General features: G+C 34.5%; 1 protein-coding gene across 1 annotated transcript in view; it reads right to left on the reverse strand.

The window, feature by feature from the left end:
- Positions 1 to 94: 94 nt before the first annotated feature.
- Positions 95 to 23581, reverse strand: part of ABCD2 (ATP binding cassette subfamily D member 2) — a 64909-nt gene continuing 41422 nt past the window's right edge. Inside the window, exons 7-10 of the mRNA XM_041735865.1 lie at positions 21252 to 21397; positions 16753 to 16837; positions 9380 to 9505; positions 95 to 3578 (exon numbers count right to left, since the gene is read on the reverse strand). Coding sequence (XP_041591799.1) covers positions 3359 to 3578; positions 9380 to 9505; positions 16753 to 16837; positions 21252 to 21397 — 577 coding nt within the window. The 3' untranslated portion in view covers positions 95 to 3358. The remainder of the gene's footprint in view (positions 3579 to 9379; positions 9506 to 16752; positions 16838 to 21251; positions 21398 to 23581) is intronic.

Raw genomic sequence — 23581 nt, forward strand, 5'->3', positions numbered from 1 at the left:
TATGAAAGTACTTTGCATTTCTAAATGAGAATAGCATTTGCCCATAAAGCAATTCTATCAAAGGCATCTCTTTTAATCAGTGGTTTAATAATCATTACCATTTTCTGCACATCTTAGAAGTGTGTAACATTCTCCGGATTTAGGTTCCAATATGTAACAAATTTCTCTAGGCTTCTGGAATAAAAAAATTATTCCAAAAAGATTTTAATAGGCTAAGCCTATTGCCAAATATGAAATTATACTTGGAACCGAAGTCTCAAATAAAAAACTAACATATTCATTCATACCCTTACTGGGAAAGCAAAATTTGACACAAAACCCAAATTACTGCCAAGGGGAAACCATTCCTATTGTAAACAAATGTAAACTTGCATTGAATATCAGGATATATCATTTTACTTGAGATTCCTGAAGTGGGATTTTTTAAAACATTATCATGTTTACAAGAACACACAGTATTTTATACTCATGCTTGGTCTAACACTATATGTTGGAGAAATAAAATGCAAAATTTTCAGAATGCAACTTATTTTCCAAGTTCAAAAGTTAGCCCAAAAGTGCCCATTTACAAATTGAGCTCCATAAACTTATAGCTTTCTTTGACAATATCAAAAAACCTAGAAGTTAAAAGTTTGGGCAAATAGATAACATGGTAAAAGTATTTCAAAAATTGAAATATTTTCTTTTTCCTTTCCTTGTTTACCCTCTGCTATATCCCAAGACAGCTCTTTAGTTTCTCAATCTTGTTCACGTTTTTCATAAAATATAAGAATAGTAAAATATGGTATACTCATTGGGCCCCTTTGGAAATAGTTAAATGGTACATCATACATATTCAAATCACAGATTTCTTCCCCCTCCTCGTTAGAGGATATTGGTCCTTGATGAAAATTCAGCAAATAAATAGGCACAAAAAAAGCTCATGTAAAACATGTTTTTCTTAGAACTGTAACATTTATGACTGGGTGACGGGCACTGAGGGGGGCACTTGATGGGATGAGCACTGGGTGTTATTCTATATGTTGGCAAATTGAACACCAATAAAAAATAAATTTATAAAAAAAAGAACTATAACATTTAAATTACAGTGTGTACAGTTTTAGTACAGAATTTTAAACATCCTCAAATCCTGTACAATATAAATAATGAATTCATATTTACTTCAGCTCATTGGTAGGATATATCAAATAAGGGCTAATTACAAATCTTTGTTTTTGGCATTCATTTTTAGATTTCAAAACACAACATATCAGGTCCTAAATGCTTTATTTTTCAAATTGTGAAAAGTAAGGCGTGGAAATTATTCACATGTTTCAAACGAGGACGTTTCATTTTCTTCCTGTACCTTTAAAAGTTAACTTAAGACATTGCCTCAGACTGTTCCTTACAGCAGTATAAACTGAATAACTGCTAATATAGAAGTTAAGATTAATGGATGATTTTTATCAAGTTTAAGTTTTGGCTCCATGCATTCTTTTTTTTAAACCTTTGACACTTGCCTCACTTTTCTAATAGGAAGTAGCAGTAACTGACAAAAGAATATGAGTACCTAGAGATATTAACAGAAAAACCTAGGCAGATGTAATGATTATCATTTTATACTGCATTCCTTCTTATAAGATGGTTACATTTATTGATAACTAAAAATGCCTTAATTAGCATGGCCGAATTGAAAATGTGAAAAGGCATGATGTTCTACTACAGGCATCATGAATGACTTCCAGGTACTCTACAACCCGAAAAAAATCTGAGAATCACTGACGTAGCATTTATTTTGGTTGTGTCTAAAGACATAAATAAAATCCAAAACCACTAATGACCGATCGTTCTCATTTTTCCTGGCCTATCAACGTGGTGGCACTGGCAGTAGGAGATTAACGTGACAGTTCTGGCTTTTGTACTTCCAACTTCAGGGCACATGTTTAGATAAGATTTATTTTACATGGACTATTCCATGCAGATTCTTTCTCATTATGTTCAATAAATATTAAATTTACCTATAACACAATTTCCCATCTGATTGCTAGCTGTAGAAGTATGTTAATATTGAGTATGAGTGCATAGGTGCTGAAAACTTTCTGAACTTTCTTGGCTCATTTTAAACCACAGACCAGTGAACTATCCACTTTGTATTTAATTTCCACATCTTGTAAACAATAACCAAATAATTATACCAGTGACATTACCAAATTTATTTTCTTTTCAACATCTCATCTAATTTTTATTGATATTATAGTCCAGTTAGATTTCCAGAATGATAGCGGAAAGTGGAAATAGCCCTGGATCATATAATCAGGAGAACTTTATTTGATCCTTGGATCTGTCCCTAAATAAACTGCATAATTAAGTCAAGTCTGAGTGTCAATTTTCCCAAAAGTGAACAAGGTAAATAATAGTTGCCTCAAGAGATTAAAGAATGAATGAATTAAAATGAAATGATATCAATGAGGATTGTAAATTATAAAGTGCTATTTCAATGTATGTTTAACTACTGTGATTTTGAAAATCCCTATATTCTCTTATAGCATTGCTATTTAAAAATGTGGTGGCCTCCTCCTTTGAACACAAAAACAAGCTGAGTATTTCTGGATAGAAGTTGCATTAGATAATGTGGCCAAGCAAAGTAACAGGCTGAGACATACATTGTTGAGATACTCCTTTTCTGTATTGGCAATTCTCTTCTTAAAATGAAAGAGTTTATTAACAAATATGGAAGATTCTCATTAAAACTAATTTGTTATGTGCCCATATTAAGATGCTCAAAATCTAAAAATATGGCATTTTATACATGTATAGTCATGCTTTCTTTCTTTCAATTACTGCCATTAAAATAATTTTTTCATATTGAAATTATTTTATCAAACTGTCAGCTATTTTGTATACAGGTTTAGTTGATCACAATTAATGATGAACATGAATCCTACCTATTAAATCTCATAACTATAAATGGACTGAAACGTTACTCAAACTTCTAATTTTATGTGCCTGTTTCAAACTGTATGCTGTTCTTAAGTTGACCCATTTTCAAGATTTTTCCCATGTTTGTTAAGAACTTTCAGACACATCACATTCACATAGCAAATCTGGTATTCTTCGTAAATTCACCTAGAAAATCCTACTTTACAGGCGAATTAGGCTTTCACTAGGTATTAGTATAAGCCAAAATGACTAATCTCACATAATGCATTTGTTTATTTTCTTCGGAAAAGTCAGATCATGTATTTTCTTGATGCTAAAATTTTATAAAACATTTCTTACTTCCTTTTTTCTCTTGCTTAGCTTAAACACAATACATGCACTATAACAGCCTGTCTGAGTCTTTACTTAAAAATTAACTTGTAAAACATGTCAAAACAAATTAGGATGTCTCATCTTCATTTTTTATTGTTTTCAGCACTGAGTCTTCTCCCAAAATTTTACATAGTTCATTGAGTCTCTGCTGCATTTTGGGAATTCCAGCTAGCTGAGATTCTAGCTTTTGTTTTTCTTCACTCAGTGTTAAACGGATAGCACTATCCAATTGTTCAAAGCGCCAACCTCCTTCGCCATCAAACTGTAATAAATGAGTGTGGTATTTCCTGCATAATCAAAATGAAATAATATTATTAGCAGTAATTGAGAAAAGCCATTTTAGGCTTATAATTTCAGATAATATTCAAAGGCAAATTTTTTTTTTCAAAGGCAAATTTTAAGTAAGGTGCCTATTTTACATTTGATTTTCAAGAATCCCTCAATAGGTTAAATATTGTGATTTTTTTAACTCCAAAAGTCATTAATCTCTTGGAAATTCTATTGCTTATGTTAAATTTCTTTCATATTCTGGATGTGCATGAATTGATAAGGAACACATCCTGTTTGTATCTATTGAATTGATCTTCAAACCCAGGATGGCTCCTGAATAAAATATCAGAGCTTAGTTAGAATCAGAATAACGAAAGGAAGCTGAGGGAAGAAAGTAAAAATGTTAAAGGTTATGAAGGGAAAAGACACACACACACCTAAGAAAAAGAAAGGAAATACAAAGGGTGCCTTTGTGGCTCAGTCAGTTAAGCATCTGGCTTGATCTCAGCTTAGGGCTTGATCTCAGGGTCATGAGTTCAAGCCCTGTGTCGGGTTCCATGCTGGGTATGGAGCATATTTTTTTTTTTTTAAGTTTTAAAACACTTTAAAAAATGAATTCTTTGATAGAAATCTTTTAAAGATGCTTCTATGCCTTCATATAATTTAATCTCCTTTCTCATGGCTCTGGTTCATAATTAGAAACTTCAGAGAGAGAGGGCGCCTGGGTGGCTCAGTCAGTTATCTGCCTTTGGCTCAGGTCCTGATCCCAGGGTCCTGGGATGCAGTCCTGCACTGGGCTCCCTGCTCTGCGAGGAGCCTGCTTCTCCTTCTGTCTCTACCTCCCTCTCTCTTTCTCTGTGTTTCATGAATAAATAAATAAAATCTTTCAAAAAAAATTCAGAGACGTATAGAGATTACTTTACTGGTAAGACAGGAGACAGTCCATTTTGTCCTAAAGAGAGGCTGAAGTTTCTGGGATTTGTGGGGGCTGTGTGAAGAGAGTACTGCTGGCAGAGTTGGCCTTGCATAGCTGAGTCCCTCTCTTTTGTCACTATGCTGAAGTGGCCCATGTTCCTACGTGTCCTCAGTTTTCCTATATTTTCCTTATAGTTTTTCTCCCTTCTTGATCCCTTTTGAGCTCTCATCTGTCATTATTTACTATGATCAGTGGGCTTATTTCAAGTAGATTTACTTCCTTTTTTAAACTTGAGACATGATTCACATACCATAAACTCATCCTTTTCAGTGTAAAATTCAGTGATTTTTAGTTGATTCACAAGCTCATGTAGCCATCACTACTATCCAATTCCAGAATATTTTCTTTACCCCAAAAGAAACCCCACACCTATTAGCATTCCTTCCTCCTTCCCCCTCTGTTCAGCCCCTGACAACCATCAATTTCCTTTCTGTATCTCTGGTTTTGTCTATTCTGGGCATTTCATATACATATAATCATATAATATGTGGCTTTTTGTGACTAACTTCTTTCACTTAAAATGATTTCAAAATTCATCTAGTTGTAGCATATATTAGTATTTTTTTCATTTTTATTTTTATTTTTATTTTTATTTTTTCTTTCATTTGTAAAAAAGATTTTATTTTTACTTGACAGAGAGCAAGCACAAGCAGTAGGGAGGGGTAGGCAGAGGGAGAGGGAGGATCAGACTCCCTACTGAGAGGGGAGCCCAGCGTGGGGCTCCATCCCAGGACACTGGGATCATGACCTGAGCTGAAGGCAGATGCTTAACTGACTGAGACACCCAGGCGCCCTAACTTCCTTCATTTTTATAGATGGATAATATTCTACTATATGGTTTTGCACATTTTGTTTATCTATTCATCAACTGAAGGACCTCTGGTTTAATTTCATTTTGATTGGATGGTGTTAACATGCTTAAGAAGGGGAAACTAATCTGTGTTAAACTGTGTCTAAAAAAGTAAAAATCACTCTCAAACTGAAGGTTGAAAGTTCATGTGTTTGAGAACATATGACAGAGATTAATGACCTTTTTTTTTTTTTAATTCTTGGGCTTTCCTAACCTTGGATCTACAACTGGGAGCAATTTTAGAACACAGTAGTTCTGATCCTGGACAACTTCTATCTTCTATGTATAATGAAGGTTTGGCTTGTCACTCCAGTCCCACAACATTATTTGATTTCTACATTTTAGGAAGATAATGTATGGGTGTTAATGACCTGAGATTCAAAGGTGTGTTCTATCTAATGGGCTAAAATAATATTTCAGGGTTTTTCTTAAAAGATTTTAAAGGAAACTACTATACTAACTGAGGCTTGTTGGAAATAATCTGTAGACTTCCTGCACAAATAGGATCAAGCTTAGGAAAGTGGTAGGTATAAAGCTATATTTCTATCCAGGAATCAAATAATTTAATAGGATTCTCTAATTTTTTACCTCTTTATATACTGCTATTGATTTTAACCTTCATAATCAACAATTACCCCTTGTTGTCACGGGGAAAATATAATACATTTTTTTCCTCGCTTCTGAAATCTTTTCAGGGAAAATAAGAATTTCATATAGGAAGACAGGTTAATCAGAAATGATTAATTAAATGATTAGTTTCTTCAACCTAAAATGCCTAAATTAATTCATAATGCAAAAGTAACACGATTTTTAGTTTTATGAGGAAACATACTATGAATAGCTGCAATTAAAACATATTTTTTCTTGTTAAAAGGCATAAAATTACAGATTTTATTATTTGCTTTAAAAGTTATCTGTCCTCTATACACCTATTGGAATGGCCAAAAATCTAGTACACTGATAATACCAAATGCCAACAAAGCTGTGGAGCAACAGAAACTCTCATTCATTGCTGGTGGGAATGCCAAATGGTACAGCCACTTTGGCTGGCAATTTTGCAGTTTCTTTTTCTTTTCTTTTCTTTTCTTTTTAATTTTGCGTTTCTTACAAAACTACTCTTACCATGTGATCCAACAATTGCACTCCTTGATATTTACCCAAAGGAGTTGAGAAAACTTGTGTCCACCTAAAAACCTTCATATGAATGTTTGTAACAGGTTTATTTATCATTGCCCAAACTGCAAGCAACCAAGATATCCTCTGGTAGGTGAATGGGTAAATAAACTGTCTACATTTGAAAAATGGAATATTATTCAGTGCTAAAAAGAAATGAGCTAGGAAGCCGTGAAAAGACACGGCAGAAACTTAAATGAATGCTACTAAGTGAAAGAGGCCAAACTGAAAAGGCTATATACTAGATGATTCTAGCTCTATGACACTCTGAAAAAGGCCAAACTATGGAAACATTAAAGATGGTGGTTTGTAGGGCTTGAAGGAAGAGAGGGATGAATATGCAGAGCACAGAGGATTTTTAGAACAGTAAAAATACCCTGTAAAATACTGTAATGATGGATATACGCAACTACAAATTTGTCCAAACCCATAGACTCTACACCACCAAGAGTGAACCCTAATGTAAATTATGGACTTTGGGTCATAATGATGTGTCAATGTTGGTTCAGCGAATATATCACCCCAGTGGGAAGTGTTGATAATATGGCTCTGCATGTGGGGGCGGAGCATATGGGATAGTCTGTTCTTCCTCTCAATATTTCTATGATCATTCTATGATCATAAACTGCTCTAAATAAAATCTTTAAAAACACAACAGCAACAAAAACCTATTTGTTCCTTCAACTGAGGGAAAAATGGCCAAATACGCTTCCAATGACTCTTTAGGCTACTTGAATAAGGAACTGATGATAGAATAGCATAATACATCCATTGATAAGGTCAGGAAAAGCCCCAGAACTAAGGTATAACTCCACGTTATCCCAACATGTGATCAGTTAGGAAGCATATCTAGAAATGACAAGTCCATACCAGAAAGGGCTCAAGAGTTCTTTTGGTGTGGTTCTATGTCATCACTGATTCAGGGATTTATAGACAAATGTTATGTGTCATAAGATCCAGTTCCTGCTGGTTTTCTCCATGGAAAAGTTAGAGGAATCATACTCATTGCCATGTACTCATCCTGGACCAGAGCCAGACTACTTCTAGAGAGATTAGTAAGTCAGGCTCTTATCACTCCAGGTGCCAATTTGTTCTTAATAGCAGAGAGACAAACCATAAAGTTCTATAGAAAAGGTCACTTCATGAAATGCTCTATTTTCAGGTCACCTCTCTGAGGGAAAAAATTTATGAAAAATTTGAATGTTTAAATGAAGAGTGAAAATAGATTGAAAATAGATTATTATCTTCTCAACAGAAGTAGAATACAGAGAATGGTTTAACAGAGACTGATCTGAACTGAATACTCAGTTAACTCATAATTTTAAAGTAAACATTCTCTATACACTGAAAAGGCTAGAAGGGCTTCCAGAATTAGCTCAAATAAAGCTTGTTACTCAGCCTAGGTTTGAAGTCATGTACATGATGACAGCTTTGGCATAGAATGTGATTAGACACCTGCTACAGAATGCTTCAGCTAAAGAGAGAGCAGAAGCCCTTTCTGTCCCTTGGAAAATAGGAGGCTAACTGTAGTTACTAACATATCAAAAGAAAAGATTTTGATGAAACAGAAATATCAAAGTAGCGGAGTGCACTATGAATGAATAAGTGTTTTTATGGCTTCCATATATGATGCACTTTGAGTTCCTTATAATAAGTAAAGCAGTATACTAGAATATAGAGTGTGATCATGGTAAGTTACTTTCTTTATTTTTCTAGTTCTCAGTTTCTTCATCTGTAAAATGGGAATAATTAGACTACCTATATTCCATATAGAGTTGTTATGAGACTTAAATAAAATGAACCTGGAACAGAATAGGTGCTGAATCTGTAATAGCAACTATTATTATGATGATGAATCAGTAGAAAAGTAGGGGAATGGTAAAAACAGTGTTATCATTTTAAAATATTACTTAATTAATTAATTTTAAAGGTTTTATTTATTCATTAGAGACAGAGAGAGAGAGGCAGAGACACAGGCAGAGGGAGAAGCAGGCTCCATGCAGGGAGTCTGATGTGGGACTCAATGTCCAGACCCTGGGATCACGACCTGAGCCAAAGGCAGACGCTCAACCACTGAGCCACTCAGGTTCCTCAGTATTATCCTTCTTTAAAATGGAGGGAATCCCACTGGGTTTAATGAGATATTATTTAGAAAATATTTTCTTTCTTTCCTTTTTATTTTTTTAAACAAACTTCACCCCCAACAGAAAAAAAGGTTCTTTTCCCCTGTGTTTTCTCCAACTTCATCCTTTGGGAGAATATTAAGTTGTAAAATTGTTTTCCTGGATTTTGAAAAAAGGGCTAAAAAGATGGAATAAAATTACATATATATTTTTTTCCCCGTACATGCTATGCATTATGAGAACTTTCAGTTAAAAAATATCACTGGATTTTTCTATTTCTTTTCAGAATTATTGGAATGTGATAACCATTTTCATATAGCACATTGTTTTTTTCATTTTTTCTAAGATTTTATTTATTTATTCATGAGAGACACACAGAGAGAGGCAGAGACAAGGCAGAGGGAGAAGCAGGCTCCATGCAGGGAGCCTGATGTGGGACTCGATCCCCGGACTCCAGGATCACGCCCTGAGCCAAAGACAGATGCTCAATTGCTGGGCTACCCAAGCATCCCAAAATAGCACATTGTTACGATGTTAGGTTTAGGGTATCTACACTAGCAGTGTGCAATTTAACAGAAACATAGGTAGGAAATAAGTGAAACATCCTATGCTCTATAGTGATAGTTTAGGCAAGGCTATTCTTTGAGAAATACAAAGAAAATCCCTCTACTGCAAATTAACATTGGAAACACTCACCACAGAGAAGGCCTGTGTGTAATAGATAGTAAGGAAATCCCGGCCCCTTTTGCAGCTTGAAATATCTTTCCTTCAACATCAATGCTGACAGCACTGGTACATTCATCCAGCAATGCATATTTTGGTCTTGAAAAAAATAAGCACAGATAAATGAATGATTTTCCTATTTGAATTATAAATCTTTACACGGACAACATGAGTTAAAATCTTAACTTCATTAATTTATTTTTTAAGGTACCTTCTTCTGTACCCAACATGGGGCTTGAAGTTACAATCCTGAGATCAAGAGTCACATGCTATACTGACTGAGACAGCCAGGCGCCCTGCAATGTTAACTTTAAAGGAACAAAAGAGTATATCACATTTTTAAAGATGAGAAATGATAAAGCGAAAGAATAGTCTTTGGATCAGAATATTATATTCTTCTTCAATTTTAAATAGATTTCCTGATGCCTGCTCACTATGTAATAAGCTTTATTGTTATGCAGATGGGTGAATCATGAGTATGAGACATAGGAAAGATGAGGCAGGTCACTGAGTCCATTTTCCCACAGAAGGCAAGTTCATTCCTGGTGACAGGTTCTGACTAATTACATGAAAAATATATTACAGCAGCTAATTATCAAACAGGTCAAAAGCCCTGTTAGCAAAGATTTATTGAGAAGATAACTTTATCAACAAGTACCTAAACATGATTAATGGAATTTCATTACTACAAGATTCTGCAAAAGTAGAATGCCTGATCTGACATTGAGACCATGCTCTGCAATCAAATTCTTAAGGGAATAAAAAAATCAGTAAATATTTTTCTGATCATCCTAAGTTAGTTTTTACTTTGGAAATGACTGTCTACTGTCAGAGGCACCTAACATTTGCTACCATTTCCTTCTGTTTATTCTCTTCCTTTCATCTCACCCCACTCTTTTTATGTTTTTCCTTTCATGGTCTCCTTTCAAGCCTATCTGGACGTTAGGTACATATTTGGTACCCAGCAACATGACTTAGGTTTGTTAATGGGACCAAAGGTCAACTCATGCACTGTCATTTGTTATTTATTTCAGAGTTGAAAATCAGTACTAAGTATTTACCAGGACAATTTCTTCCATGAAGTTATTCTGATCTTTAAAAATAGATGACAATGAAAAGATAAACATTGAAATCAGTAATAATTTCTCCTTCAGCATACTTATTTAGCACTTTAAATTGTCTTTCTATAATGGATTTGGTTACTAATAGGATCCTGTTACCTACTCCAGGGAAGGTGGTCAAGGCTAATAGATTCAAGAGTCAAGGTAGCTTTCACACCCCATTTGACTTTAATAACTGCACTCCATGCAAAGAACTAAAAGATCACTGGAGATTCCCCAGGAGTCAACAGAAATAGTTGTGGTGGTTGGCTTTTGGTTACTGTTCTATTTAAGTAATAAGTATTATTTCTTTGTCTCAGAGTTGGTTACTATTTTGTGGATAATTTTTTTTTAAGTAGAAAATGGGGAGAAGAAAAGGAAGTATAAAGAAGAGAGTGATTTGGGATATTTTTTCTTTTTCTGTGTAATTCTCTTTCTAGTAATTTAGCTACTCATTGTACTGTGCCATTTTTAGAGTGCTTTGAGTTAACAGAGAAAAGATGCCATCATAGAATTAGAGATGAAGTGTATGTCTTATACTCAGTTGTCATGGCAATCCTTAGTCTAGCAGATACAAGACAGATTCCATACTTTTGTTTTCTTGGCAGAACTAGATGTGTGTGTGTGTGTGTGTGTGTGTGTGTGTGTGTGTGTATTTAAATCAAGCAATCACTGGAATCCGGACTGACATAATTAAGTAGAACATTAGATAATATTGTTTTTTCAGATTTTCCTTTCTTTTTCTTTTGGTATAGCATCAGAAGAGGGAGCTTTGTGAAGGATTTACTCTATTCACCTTAAGACAGAACTTTTCTAATCACTCTTTATTTATTTTTTTTTTTAAATTTTTATTTATTTATGATAGTCACAGAGAGAGAGAGAGAGAGAGAGAGAGAGAGAGGCAGAGACACAGGCAGAGGGAGAAGCAGGCTCCATGCAGGGAGCCTGACGTGGGACTCGATCCCAGGTCTCCAGGATCGCGCCCTGGGCCAAAGGCAGGCGCCAAACCACTGCGCCACCCAGGGATCCCCTAATCACTCTTTAAACATTAAACTTAAAATCCTCTCAAAAAGAGAATACTACTGTGATACTTAATACTCCTTGTCAAAATTCTCCATTTTATCTAGCTCAGGTCTTTCATATGGCAATTCAAATCTTGTTGTTAATCCCTTGAGGATGAGGGAAGGCAGTTCCTCATGATTATATTTTTCCTTCACTGGGTTTAAAATTTCTATTTCATTTTGGCTTTTTCTCAGCTATCTTGTCTGCTTTTCAGACAAGATCGGGCGCATCCAGAGTGGCCACCATTAGTGGCCATAGATAGACACTGCCTTTTCAACAATTCTCTCATCTTCACGGATATTTCTATAGATCACTAAATTTTCTTTCTATTGATATGCTTGTAACTTGATCTTTATTTAGTCTTGCATTGTATCCAAATATTTTAGATATCAAGTACCAACTATTTATTTCTAGTTACAAGTACTTAAAAATCTCTTTGGGTTGAGATTAATGCCTCTTGCTGTTTGTTATAGGGTTTATTTTATTAACACACCGACCCAGTGAGAAATTTATGGTCACATTTTACATTCCATCATATTATATTTCACCAACTATGCTGCTGATCATATTACTGAATATTTATGGACAAGGCTCAAACAGATTCAGGGTGATAGTGGGTAACAGCTGGTCATAAATGTCAAACAGTAAATTTTACTCTTGAATCTCAACACATCATTTAAAAGGGGCATTCTAAAATATACTAAAAATTTTGAGTTAGTAAATTTTAGTTTGTAATTTTTTGGCTCACCATATTTTTTTATAAGTTTTTATTTAATTCTAGTTAATTAACATACAGTGTGGTATTAGTTTCAATTGTACAACATAGTGATTCAATACTTACATACAACTCCTGTTGCTCATCACAAAAAATGTACTCCTTAATCCCTTTCACCTATTTTACCCATTTTTCCCCCTTATCTCCCTACCCCCGCTACTTTCCCTCTGGTAACCATCAGTTTGTTCTCTATAGTTAAGAGTCTTTTTCTTGGTTTGCCTTTCTCTTTTTTTCTCTTTGCTCATTTGTTTTGTTTCTTAAATTCCACATATGAGTGAAATAATATATCATGATATATAATTTCAAATCATATTGTCTTTCTCTGACTGACTTACACTGCTTAGCTTACTACTCTCTAGTCCATCCATGTCATTGCAAATTAGCTTGCCATATTCTTGAACTAATCATGCACATTATTATAAATATCATGTTACTTTTCTCTTTTTCTTTTAATTAATTTAAAATATTTTATTTATTTATTTGAGAGAGAGAGAGATAGAGAGAGAGAGAGCTAGAGCAGGATCAGGGAGAGAGGGAGAAGCAGGCTCTCCACTGAGCAGGGATTCCTACACAGAGCTCTATCCAAGGACCCTGGGATCACGATCTAAGTCAAAGGCTGATGCTTTACTGACTGAACCATTCAGGCACCCCTTAATTTTTTACTTAAATTCAATTTAGTTAACATATAGTGTATTATTAGTTTCAGAGGCAGAGTTTAGTAATTCATCAGTTGCAAATAACACCCAGTGCTCTTTCCATCAAGTGCCTTCCTTAATGCTCATTACCCAGTTACCCTATCCCTTCTCCAACTCCCCCCAGCAACCCTCAGTTTGTTTCCTATAGTTAAGAGTCTCTTATGGTTTGCCTCCATCTCTGTTTTTATATTATTTTTCCTTCCCTTCTCCTATGTTCATCTGTTTTGTTTCTTAAATTCTATAATACCATGTTATTAATACAGTATTTTTTCTTATTAAAAAACTCCAGCTAGACACTACATACAGGCCCAAAATAGAGTCACTTGTGCTAAGTCCATGTCACCAAAATTGGGCTTAATATCTAACCTAATTGCAGGTTCAACCTTCCCCAGGAATGTAATCTTAACTGGTCAGTCTGGAATTTCCTGGTCAGCATCAGTGAGGTAATCCACCTAATAAGACCCTTTAGTTTCCCCAAAGGAGGTGAGTTTGTTCATGAACTTCCTTGTCCTGCTTGCTTTTAAAAACTATTCCCTTTCTGTAGCCCTTTGGAGTTCCTCTTTACTTGTTAGATGGGATGATATCTCATTCATGAATTATTCAATAAAGCCAATTGTCTCTTTAAAATTTACTTGGCTGGGCAGTCCAGGTGGCTCAGCAGTTTGGCACCGCCTTTGGCCCAGGTCGTGATCCTGGAGACCCGGAATCAAGTCCGACATCGGGCTCCCTGCATGGAGCCTGCTTCTCCCTCTGCCTCTGCCTCTCTCTCTCTCTCTCTCTCTCTCTCTCTCTCTCTGTGTCTCTCATGAATGAATAAACTTAAAAAAAAAAATCTTAAAAAAAATTTTACTTGGCTGGGGGCTCCTGGGTGGCTCACTTGGTTAAGCATCTGCCTTTGGCTCAGGCTGTGATCCCAGCATCCTGGGATCGAGCCCCATGTCAGGTTCTCTACTTATCAGGGATCTTGCTTCTCCTTTTCCCTCTGCCCCCCCAATCCTCGCTCTTTCTCTCTCTCCCTCTCCCCCCTTCTCTGTCAAATAAATAAAAATTCAAAAAAAATTTACTTGGCTGAATTTTTATTTTGTTTTTTAAAAGATTGTATTTACTTGAACTTTTATTAACACAGATGAGATGATAGATTTCTTAAACTTATCTAAATTTTCTACTTTTATGAAATTAATGTATAATTATGTTTTAATAAAGTTATTTAAATGGCATGTTCCTTTTCAATGGTAAATGTGTTATATTCTTATCAAAAAGGCTAAACTTAAATATAATTAAGTTTTTAGCTCTAATTTCCAGTTTATGAGAAAAATAGGAAATTAAATAAAAAAGTAAAAGATTCCATAAGTAAGTAATCAGATCTAGAAGGAGCAACATTCTTATGGGCCAACTAATCCTATTTCTTTCTTTCTTTTTTTTTTTTTAGATTTTCTTTTGTAGTTTTTTAAATTTAAATTCTAGTTAGTTAACATACAGTACAATTTTGGTTTCAGGAGTAAAATTCAGTGATTCATCACTTACATACAACATCAACTCATTAAACCCTATCACCCATCTAGCTCATCCTCCACTCTCTTCCTTCCATCAACCTTCAGTTTGTTCTCTATCTCCAACCCTATTTCTTTAGCAAGTCAATGGCATACAAGATTGGAGGGTGGGTGGTGGTGGTAGTGAGGTCACAGAATAGCAGACTTTAGTTTAAAAATGATTAAAAGGTATAAACAACAAAAATCAATATGTTTGAACAAAACAACTATAAAAATATTTTTGAGACAATAGGTAGAAATTTTGAATATGAACCTGGTATTAGATGACTTTAGTTTTTACCAATTTTATTAGCTATGATTATGGTATATTATTATGTAAGAAAATATACCTATATTTTCTTGGTGCCACTGTTTTTTTTTTTTTTAAAGGATTTTATTTATTTATTCATGAGAGAAACAGAAAGAGGCAGAGACACAGGCAGAGAGAGACAGAAGCAGACTCCATGCAGGGATCCCAATTGGGACTTGATCCCAGGACTCCAGAATCACACCTGGGGCCAAAGGCAGATGCTCAATGGCTGAGCCACCCAGGTATCCCATTTGCTGCAGGTTTTTTTTTTTTAATTTTTTTTAAGATTTTATTTATTTATTCATTCATGATAGACATAGAGAGAGAGAGGCAGAGACACAGGCAGAGGGAGAAGCAGGCTCCACCACGGAGCCCGGCGTGGGACTTGGGACTCAATCCCGGGACTCCAGGATCATGCCCTGGGCCAAAGGCAGGCGCTGAACCGCTGAGCCACCCAGGGATCCCCCATTTGCCACAGCTTTTAAGGAAAAAATGCTATGAGTTTGGGATTTTCTTTAAAACACTTCAGAATTTTAAAAAAAGAGATAAACTAAGTGTGGTCAAATGTTACACCTAGTGAATCAGTATGGTGGGAATGCGGGATTCAACTTACAATTTTCTCTTTGATGGAGTTTTGATGTTTTTCCATAATCAAAGTTTAAAAAAAAGTTGATAGCCAACTGATTGCTAAGTGTGAGCTAACTAGTTGCTAAGTATTTAATGAGACTTACTTGATACATATTTTTTTTCTCCTTTTATGTTTTTTAAAGTTCCCTACAAAAGTATTACTGCTCCTACTGCAACTCCTTCAGTGTCACATCTGCCCCAGTTTATAATCATAAACTGTGTCATTTAGGCATTCCTGTACATAACTCTTGGTCATTTTCCCCTATAACTGTTTATTAAAACTGAGTAACAGAAGTCCTGATAGTCTCCTGCTTTGCCTACATCTCTGATTCTCATTGCCAGACGCCCACAATTAAGAGAAAGAGACAGAGAAATCTTTTTCAGAGAAGAATAGGACAAATAAGAATTTTTCAGAATAGCTTTAATATTTCTTTCCAGCAACTTGTGCTTGGTACCTTGAGCCTAAAACGGCTATGAATCTGATTGCAAAGAGAAAATTTTTCTCAAGAGGAATTATTTTTTTATCTCTCTTTTTCTGAGTCCAGTAAGACCTATGCTGGCTGGGTCCTTTTTGCATTAGGTATGCCTCTGATTTTTAAGGAGGAGAGCACTACTAAGCTTAAAAGGCTACCAAATGCCTAAAAACTTAATTTAGTTTGAATTTAATAATTCAATTCAGAAGTAGTATTGAACGCCTACCTACTATGTTCACCACAGTATAATGGTAGTTATGTATTCGTCACATTTTAAAATAAGTAATAATCCATTCTAACTTAGAACAAATGAAAATCTAATTTTGTCATCTAACATTACTCAGCCTAAGAAATAGAAAAAAGTACTGGGAGATTTCCAACACATGAAAAAAATAATAAGAAATTTAAACCTGTAAATTCTAAGCATTAGTTTTTCCTTTTTTCTTTTCTCTTTGAGTATAATTGACATACAGTGTTACATTAGTTTTAGGTTTACCAAATAGTGATTGGACGAGTATATACATTATGCTGTGCTCACCACAAATGTAGGCTGCCATCTGTCACCACACAGGGCTATTAAAATACCACTGACTATATTCTCTATGCTGTACCTTTTTATCTGTGATTTATTCATTCCATAACTGGAAGGCTGTATCTCCCACTCTCTTTCACCCATTTTGCCCATCCCTCCATCCCCCAGGAAGATATTTTTAAACTAAAGATGAGGACATCGAATCCTATCCAAAGACTTTAGTGACAATGATGGCATACTCACCTGTGATAAAACATGCGAGCCATGCCCATTCTTTGCTTTTCCCCTCCTGACAGAACATCTTTCCAGTCCATAACAGCATCCCATCCTTAAAAATATATAATTTTATATAAATAATTTATAATTTTATAATATATATATGTATATTTATATATGGCATTTGTTTAGTTGTTACTATTTTTACCTTGGATAATTGATTTCTGGCAAGTTTAAATTATTGACACAAGGACCTGGTATTTTACAGAACATTATGCTTGGATAAACTAGAGAGCCTCATTTATAAGCATTTTGTTTTAGATTTCATATTTCTTAATGGTAATGATTCCTTATACTGATAAGACATGTTCTAAGAATTTTAAGTACTCATACTTTTAAAATTTGTTTCTAAATATCTCCGAAAAGTTGATATTCTTGTACTTATTTTGGAGGTTGGTAAGAGAAAAGACCAACACTTTATACAGGCCTAAGTCTACAAAGAGCAAGACAGAAATTTATTTAAATTACTTCCATGTGCCTGGTACTTTATATGAGTTTCTCATCATATATTCTACAATCTTATGAGCTAGATTTTATTTGGTTGCATTTTATAAGTCAGTAAATTGAAATCTACAGAGTAGATGACAAGTTTAAGTTTACACAGCTAGAGATCAGAGCTAGGATTTATATGTAGATCTACCTTCACTACTCACAGCATCTTTACTTTCTGTTGGACATTTACACAATAAACAAGGCTTCTATTTTTAGAAACTCGGTTACATCTATGCATACTGATGTAGAAATGTACCTGGAATATTTTTATCGTTAGGAAAAAACCAAACTGCCGAATTGTGTGTGTGTGTATAGATACATACATGCATATACATTTATATAAAGTATGATTGCGTTTTTATAAACACACACATACACCCCACACTCATCCAGGACTGGAATTATGAGACTTTTACTTTCTAAGTTACACATTTTTATAATATTTGAACATTTGGTGATTTTTATTATTTTTACGGCTTATCTTTATTTTGTAATAAGAAAAACTTACTCAAAAACAAAACCCTGGGGCTTCTGAGAGAGATGGCCATATTACATATTTATCCATGGGAATATCAGAAAATAGAGCAGAGTAGGGAAAGTCTGATTTTCAAAGAGCAAAATGACTGCCAAAATTTGACACATATACTTAGGACAATCCCAAGTATTCAAAGCTTAACTCTCCCATTTAGAAAAAAAATCAGGCTCTTTGCCCTCTTCTTTATCCCTCATCTGAATTTGCACTTTCATTAAACTTTCTAAATAAACTTGGACAAAGGGAAAGAAAATAGGAAGTAGAGTCTGTTGTTTTTTGTGCACTAGATTTGAAAGATCTTCCCCATTTCCTAACGATACTCCCCAGTGGGGACTACTTTTCATTTTCTTGGGTAAACTTCCAGGAATTTTTTTGTTAATTTAAAAACCTATCATTACAATTTTATATTAGGAAAAAATCTCAAAATGCCATCTGATTTAAAGTTCTTGCTTCCAGTGAAAACTGTTGAAATAAAATTTTTCTCTATAACTGAATTTTATAGCATTTATGAAACATAGGCAAGGATTTGAAAAATAAGTTCAGATTGTTACACAGTGGAGAAATATTCTGGAGTTAAATTTTTCCCCCCTGCCAACTGCGAAAGCACAAGAGAAAAGTATTTGGGTCAAAGGAAACTTTAGCTTTACATATTTAAATAAATCATGTCCTCTGTTCCACTAAACCCAAAAGTTTTAGTAGGCAATATTGCTTGATTGTAGAACATATAAATAAAAACTTTTGAGTCGTAATTGTCACTTCTGATGCTGATTTAGTGAGATCAAACCAAAGAAGAGAACATTTTTCCTGCTTCCTTGAGATGTATATATTGCTTTAGTTCACGTTAACATTTGTTAACACTTTTACTCTTTTCTATTTTGTAACTTCTTTCATGGAATAAAATCAGTTTTTAATTCCACCTTTTACTAAAGCAAAGCATTTCTCTAAGGAAAGTATTAGCTAGTCTACATGGAACTTCATTAGGCTTCTTCTAAAGTAAGTGGTGTCCCTACAAATGTAGGTGCTTTCCAGTTTTGCTTCAAAATATGAAACGTATTTCATGTTTTAAGGATTAAGTGAATAGAGTAGGCTTCCTTGGAATTTTTTTTATGTGTAAGGTTATAACAGTTTCTAAACCTCTGAATTTCTAAACCTCTGAATTTCACTTGTAAAGGAGGGTTATTAAAATTCAAATCATGAGACAATTATAAATATTAAATGAGATGACAATGTACATTGCTTAATATATTCTGTAAGGTAAGCACTCAATAAACCAAAGCAATTACTGTTACATTATTAAGACTGGAATATTCTTTAGAAAAGTTCTTAAACTTCTTGATGACTTCTAAAAGAATAGAATAGTCCATGATTATTATAAATTTCTATTTGGATTACTGGGTTTCAAATTTACCCAAAAATAATTTCCCAAGATTAACATGCAGAAAGAAAAAAAAAAGATGAACATGCAGCATTTATTTTGCCCTTGTGTCTTAAAACTGGGAAGAAGCTGACCATGTGAAACGAAAGGACTATCTGCTTTCCACATTTTTAGCATTTATGAATTGTGATTATAAGTATCATAAAATAAATATAATAATATCTCTTGTCTGCCTCATTGCTTATTATCAAATGAAGTAATATATATGAGATTTCCATATAAAATATGAAGTACCATCATAAAAATAAAATATTATAGTATCAATAGTATGAGTGGTAATATTATCATTAGCTACTAATTCTTGTGCATTTACTATATGTCATTGTTCTAAATGCTCTACAGAGAGTCTTTTAAAAAGTTTTTATTTTAATTCCAGTTGTTAACATACAGTGTTTTATATCTATCTATATATATATCTATATATACATCTCACATCTTCTTTATCTATTCTTCAGTAGATACACTCTGTGGGCTGCTTCCGTATCTTGGCTATTATAAATAATGCTGATATAAAGACAGGGATGCATCTATCCTTTCATATTAGTGTTTTTGTATTCTTTGGGTAAATACTCAGTAGTGTGATTGCTGGATCACAGGGTAGTTCTATTTTTAACTTTTTTGAGGAACTTCCATACTGTCTTCCAGAGTGACTGCACTGGTTTGGATTCCCACCAACAGTGCAAGAGGGTTTCTTTTTCTCCACATTCTCACCAACGATTATTTCTTGTGTTGATTTTCGTCATTCTGATAGGTGTGAGGTAATATCTCCTAGTGGTTCTGATTTGTATTTCCCTGATGGTAAGTGATGATAAACATCTTTTCATATGTCTCTTGGCCATCTAGAGGTCTTTTTTGGAGAAATGTCTGTTCATGTCTTCTGCCTGCAAAAGTTTCTTATTCTGATATAGTCCCAATAGTTTATTTTTGCTTTTATTTCCCTTGCTTCAGGAGACATATCTAGAAAAAAAGTTACTATGGTTGATGTCAAAGAGGTTACTGCCTATATTCCCTTTAGGATTTTTATGGTTTTAGATCTTACATGTAGGTCTTTAATCCATTTTGAATTTATTTTTGTGTATGATGTAAGAAAGTGGTCTGGTTTCATTCTATTGTGTGTTGCTGTCCAGTTTTCCCAAGACCATATAGCTGTGGGACTCTACAGAAAGTCTTATTTAATACTCACAGAAGCCTCATTAGATAGCTACTTATATTTAAAAAAGATAGCTATTTATCTCCATTTTACAGTTGAAGATACAGATGAAAGTGCTAATTAAGATTTGATTCTAGATCTCTGACTTCAAAGTCCACATTCTTAATCATTGTACTTCTCATAGGTAAATGGACTAGGAAAGAAAACATGAAACCTATGCAAAATTAAACCTAGGATTCTAGCTTGTTATTTTAATAGTTTTTCAAGGCTATCAAATTATGTTATCAAGTTATTTGAAATAATGACTATTAGAAAGTAATTCTTTTTTAAGCTTATATGTATAACTGTTACATCTACTCTTTCAACAATGCCTTATGCATAAAATACATAGCATAGAAGTTTCTATATTTTATCTAATACTCTATGTGCTGCTTTAAAGAGGAAAAAATATACTGGTAAGACTGTGGGTGTGAAAACAAAAAAGAAATTCTGTGATACCTATTTATCAAATTATTAAATTTAATGTAAGTTGAGAACTTGACAGGAGAGTATTTCTGTCACAGACTTTATATACATCTAGATTGATGATGGCCTTAGGGACAATCACATATTCAAAAATGAAGGAAAAACTGTTTTCAAATGCTAGCAGCAGACAATAAAAAGCCTCATGTGCAGCAGGAAATATAACCCAAGCAGAAAAGAGGATGTCAATAATGGAAAAGCAATAAATGCTATAGGGTCTGTCTTTTGTGTTTATGTTCCAGTATAAGCATACATTCAAATTAAACCACAGACTATTTATCCAAGTTTATTTCTTGAAACAAAGTTAAGCGCATTTTTAAAATGATAGACTTTACCTCCTTCTCTTTGAACTATGTGATAGAGGTGCACATTATGTAGAATACATTCCAGATCATGATCTGTATAGCCTTTATCATGCATGTCATCCACTGAATCAGGATAGATGACTTGATCACGAAGACTTCCAAGAGACATATATGGCCTATAAAACACCAAGCACACAAGAATCCTAGTACAAAGTTATTTTAGTTTACTAGGGTGACATTCTCATGGTCTGAAAACTCCAGAGCAGACTTTAAATACCATTTGTCTAGGGTTACCTCATGACAAGTATTTCTCAGGCACTACAGGATAATATTCTGTTACGTTCATGTAAAAAATTATTGAGACATAGCCACAAGAAAAAGTTGGATATTTTTGGCACAGACGTACATACCTTGTTTCACTATATTTTATAAACATTGGTTCTGCATTTCATCTAAAATTATTTGGTTTTAAATGTTATGAAATTTGAGGTTTTGACCCAGTGATATGAACTAGCAAAGCTTTTTAAAAATGCCATTAATGGGGTACCTTGGTGGCTCAGTTGGTTGATAATGGACTCTTGGTTTTGGCTGAGGTCATATTCTCATGAGTGGTGGGATCCACTTGTGTCAGGTCCTGGGCTCAGGAGGGAGTCTGCTTGTCCCTCTCACTAACTCCCTCTCTGCTCTTCCCCACTAACTTGAGTTTGGGAGCATATTTGTGTGTGTTCTCTCTCAATCTCAGATCAATCAATCAATTCTATGAAAAATAAAAATGCCATTAATAATAAAATTAAAGCAAATTAAAATTATGCTGAGTTTCTTACTTTTCAGATTGGTAAAAGTTCAAAAACTTGACAACTTACTCAGCTGGAAAACTATGGAGAAACAGGTACACTCACATCAGTGAAAATGCAAAAATGTACAAACTTTTGGAGGCGATTTAGAAAAACGTCATATATATTTTGGCCTTTGACCCACTTCTTGCAATTTACTCTAAAAGATATACTTCCAAAAATAACAATAAGAGTGTGTAAGGTTATCCGCTGAAGCATTATCTGTAACTGCAAAATATTGAAAACAACCTAAATGTCCACTCAAAGGAGACTGGATAAACTTTAGCACCTACACTATTGAGCTGTGAAACAGGATGTAGACAACCTCTATAGAATGATATTCTATTATACTCTTTTAAGTTGAAAAGCAAAGTGCAGAAGTAGATGTATAGCCAGGTTTTTCAACAGCAGCATTATGGATAATATGGAATCAGTACTTTGTAGTTGAGAGCTTTCTTATGTATTGTAGAGGTTTAACAGCACACCCAATCTCCACCTACCAGATGCTAGTAGCATCTACTGCAGTAGTTACTCCTTATTGTATCCTGCAGGACAACACCATCTCCATTGGAGAACCACTAACATACAGTGTACTTTCTTTACACAAAACGAAAGCAAAAAAGAAAGAATACGTTTATCTGCTTACATTTATTTAAAAAAAAAAACACAGTAAACTAGAAACTAATAAGACAGGTTACCTAGGGAGATTGGAGAAACAAGGCAGCATGGATAGGGGAGAGAGTGACTTCCCTAAGTATCCTTTCTATATATTTTTACTTCCAGAATCGTGTTAAAAAGTTATTAAAAAAATATAACATTAAACCAATAATGGTGAAGGAAGAAACCTTAAAATTCAGTACAAACAGAAACAAATGAACTGAATAGTATATCAGAGTAACAACCACATAAAAGTGGGGGGAGGTACTGGTCCAAGGAACTTGAACTCAGTTTCAGGTGAAGACCAAGAGAACCACAAATACTGAACCTTACTTACTTACTTACTTACTTACTTACTTATTTATTTATTTATTTATTGAAGATTTTATTTATTTATTCATGAGAGACTCAGAGAGAAAGAGAGGCAGAGACCTAGGCAGAGGGAGAAGCAGGCTCCATGCACCGGGAGCCCGACGGGGATTCCGATCCCAGGGTCTCAGGATCGCGCCCTGGGCCAAAGGCAGGAGCCAAACCCGCTGCGCCACCCAGGGATCCCAATTATTTGGTTTTAAATGTTATGAAATTTGAGGTTTTGACCCAGTGATATGAACTAGCAAAGCTTTTTAAAAATGCCATTAATGGGGTGCCTTGGTGGCTCAGTTGGTTGATAATGGACTCTTGTTTTGGATGAGGGCATATTCTCATGAGTGGTGGATCCACTTGTGTCCAGGTCCTGGCACAGGAAGGGAGTCTGCTTGTCCCTCTCACTAACTCCCTCTCTGCTCTTCCCCACTAACTTGAGTTTGGGAGCATATTTGTGTGTGTTCTCTCTCAATCTCAGATCAATCAATCAATTCTATGAAAATAAAA

This window comes from Vulpes lagopus, chromosome 21, assembly GCF_018345385.1.
Source record: "Vulpes lagopus strain Blue_001 chromosome 21, ASM1834538v1, whole genome shotgun sequence".
In the NCBI taxonomy this organism is placed as follows: domain Eukaryota; kingdom Metazoa; phylum Chordata; class Mammalia; order Carnivora; family Canidae; genus Vulpes; species Vulpes lagopus.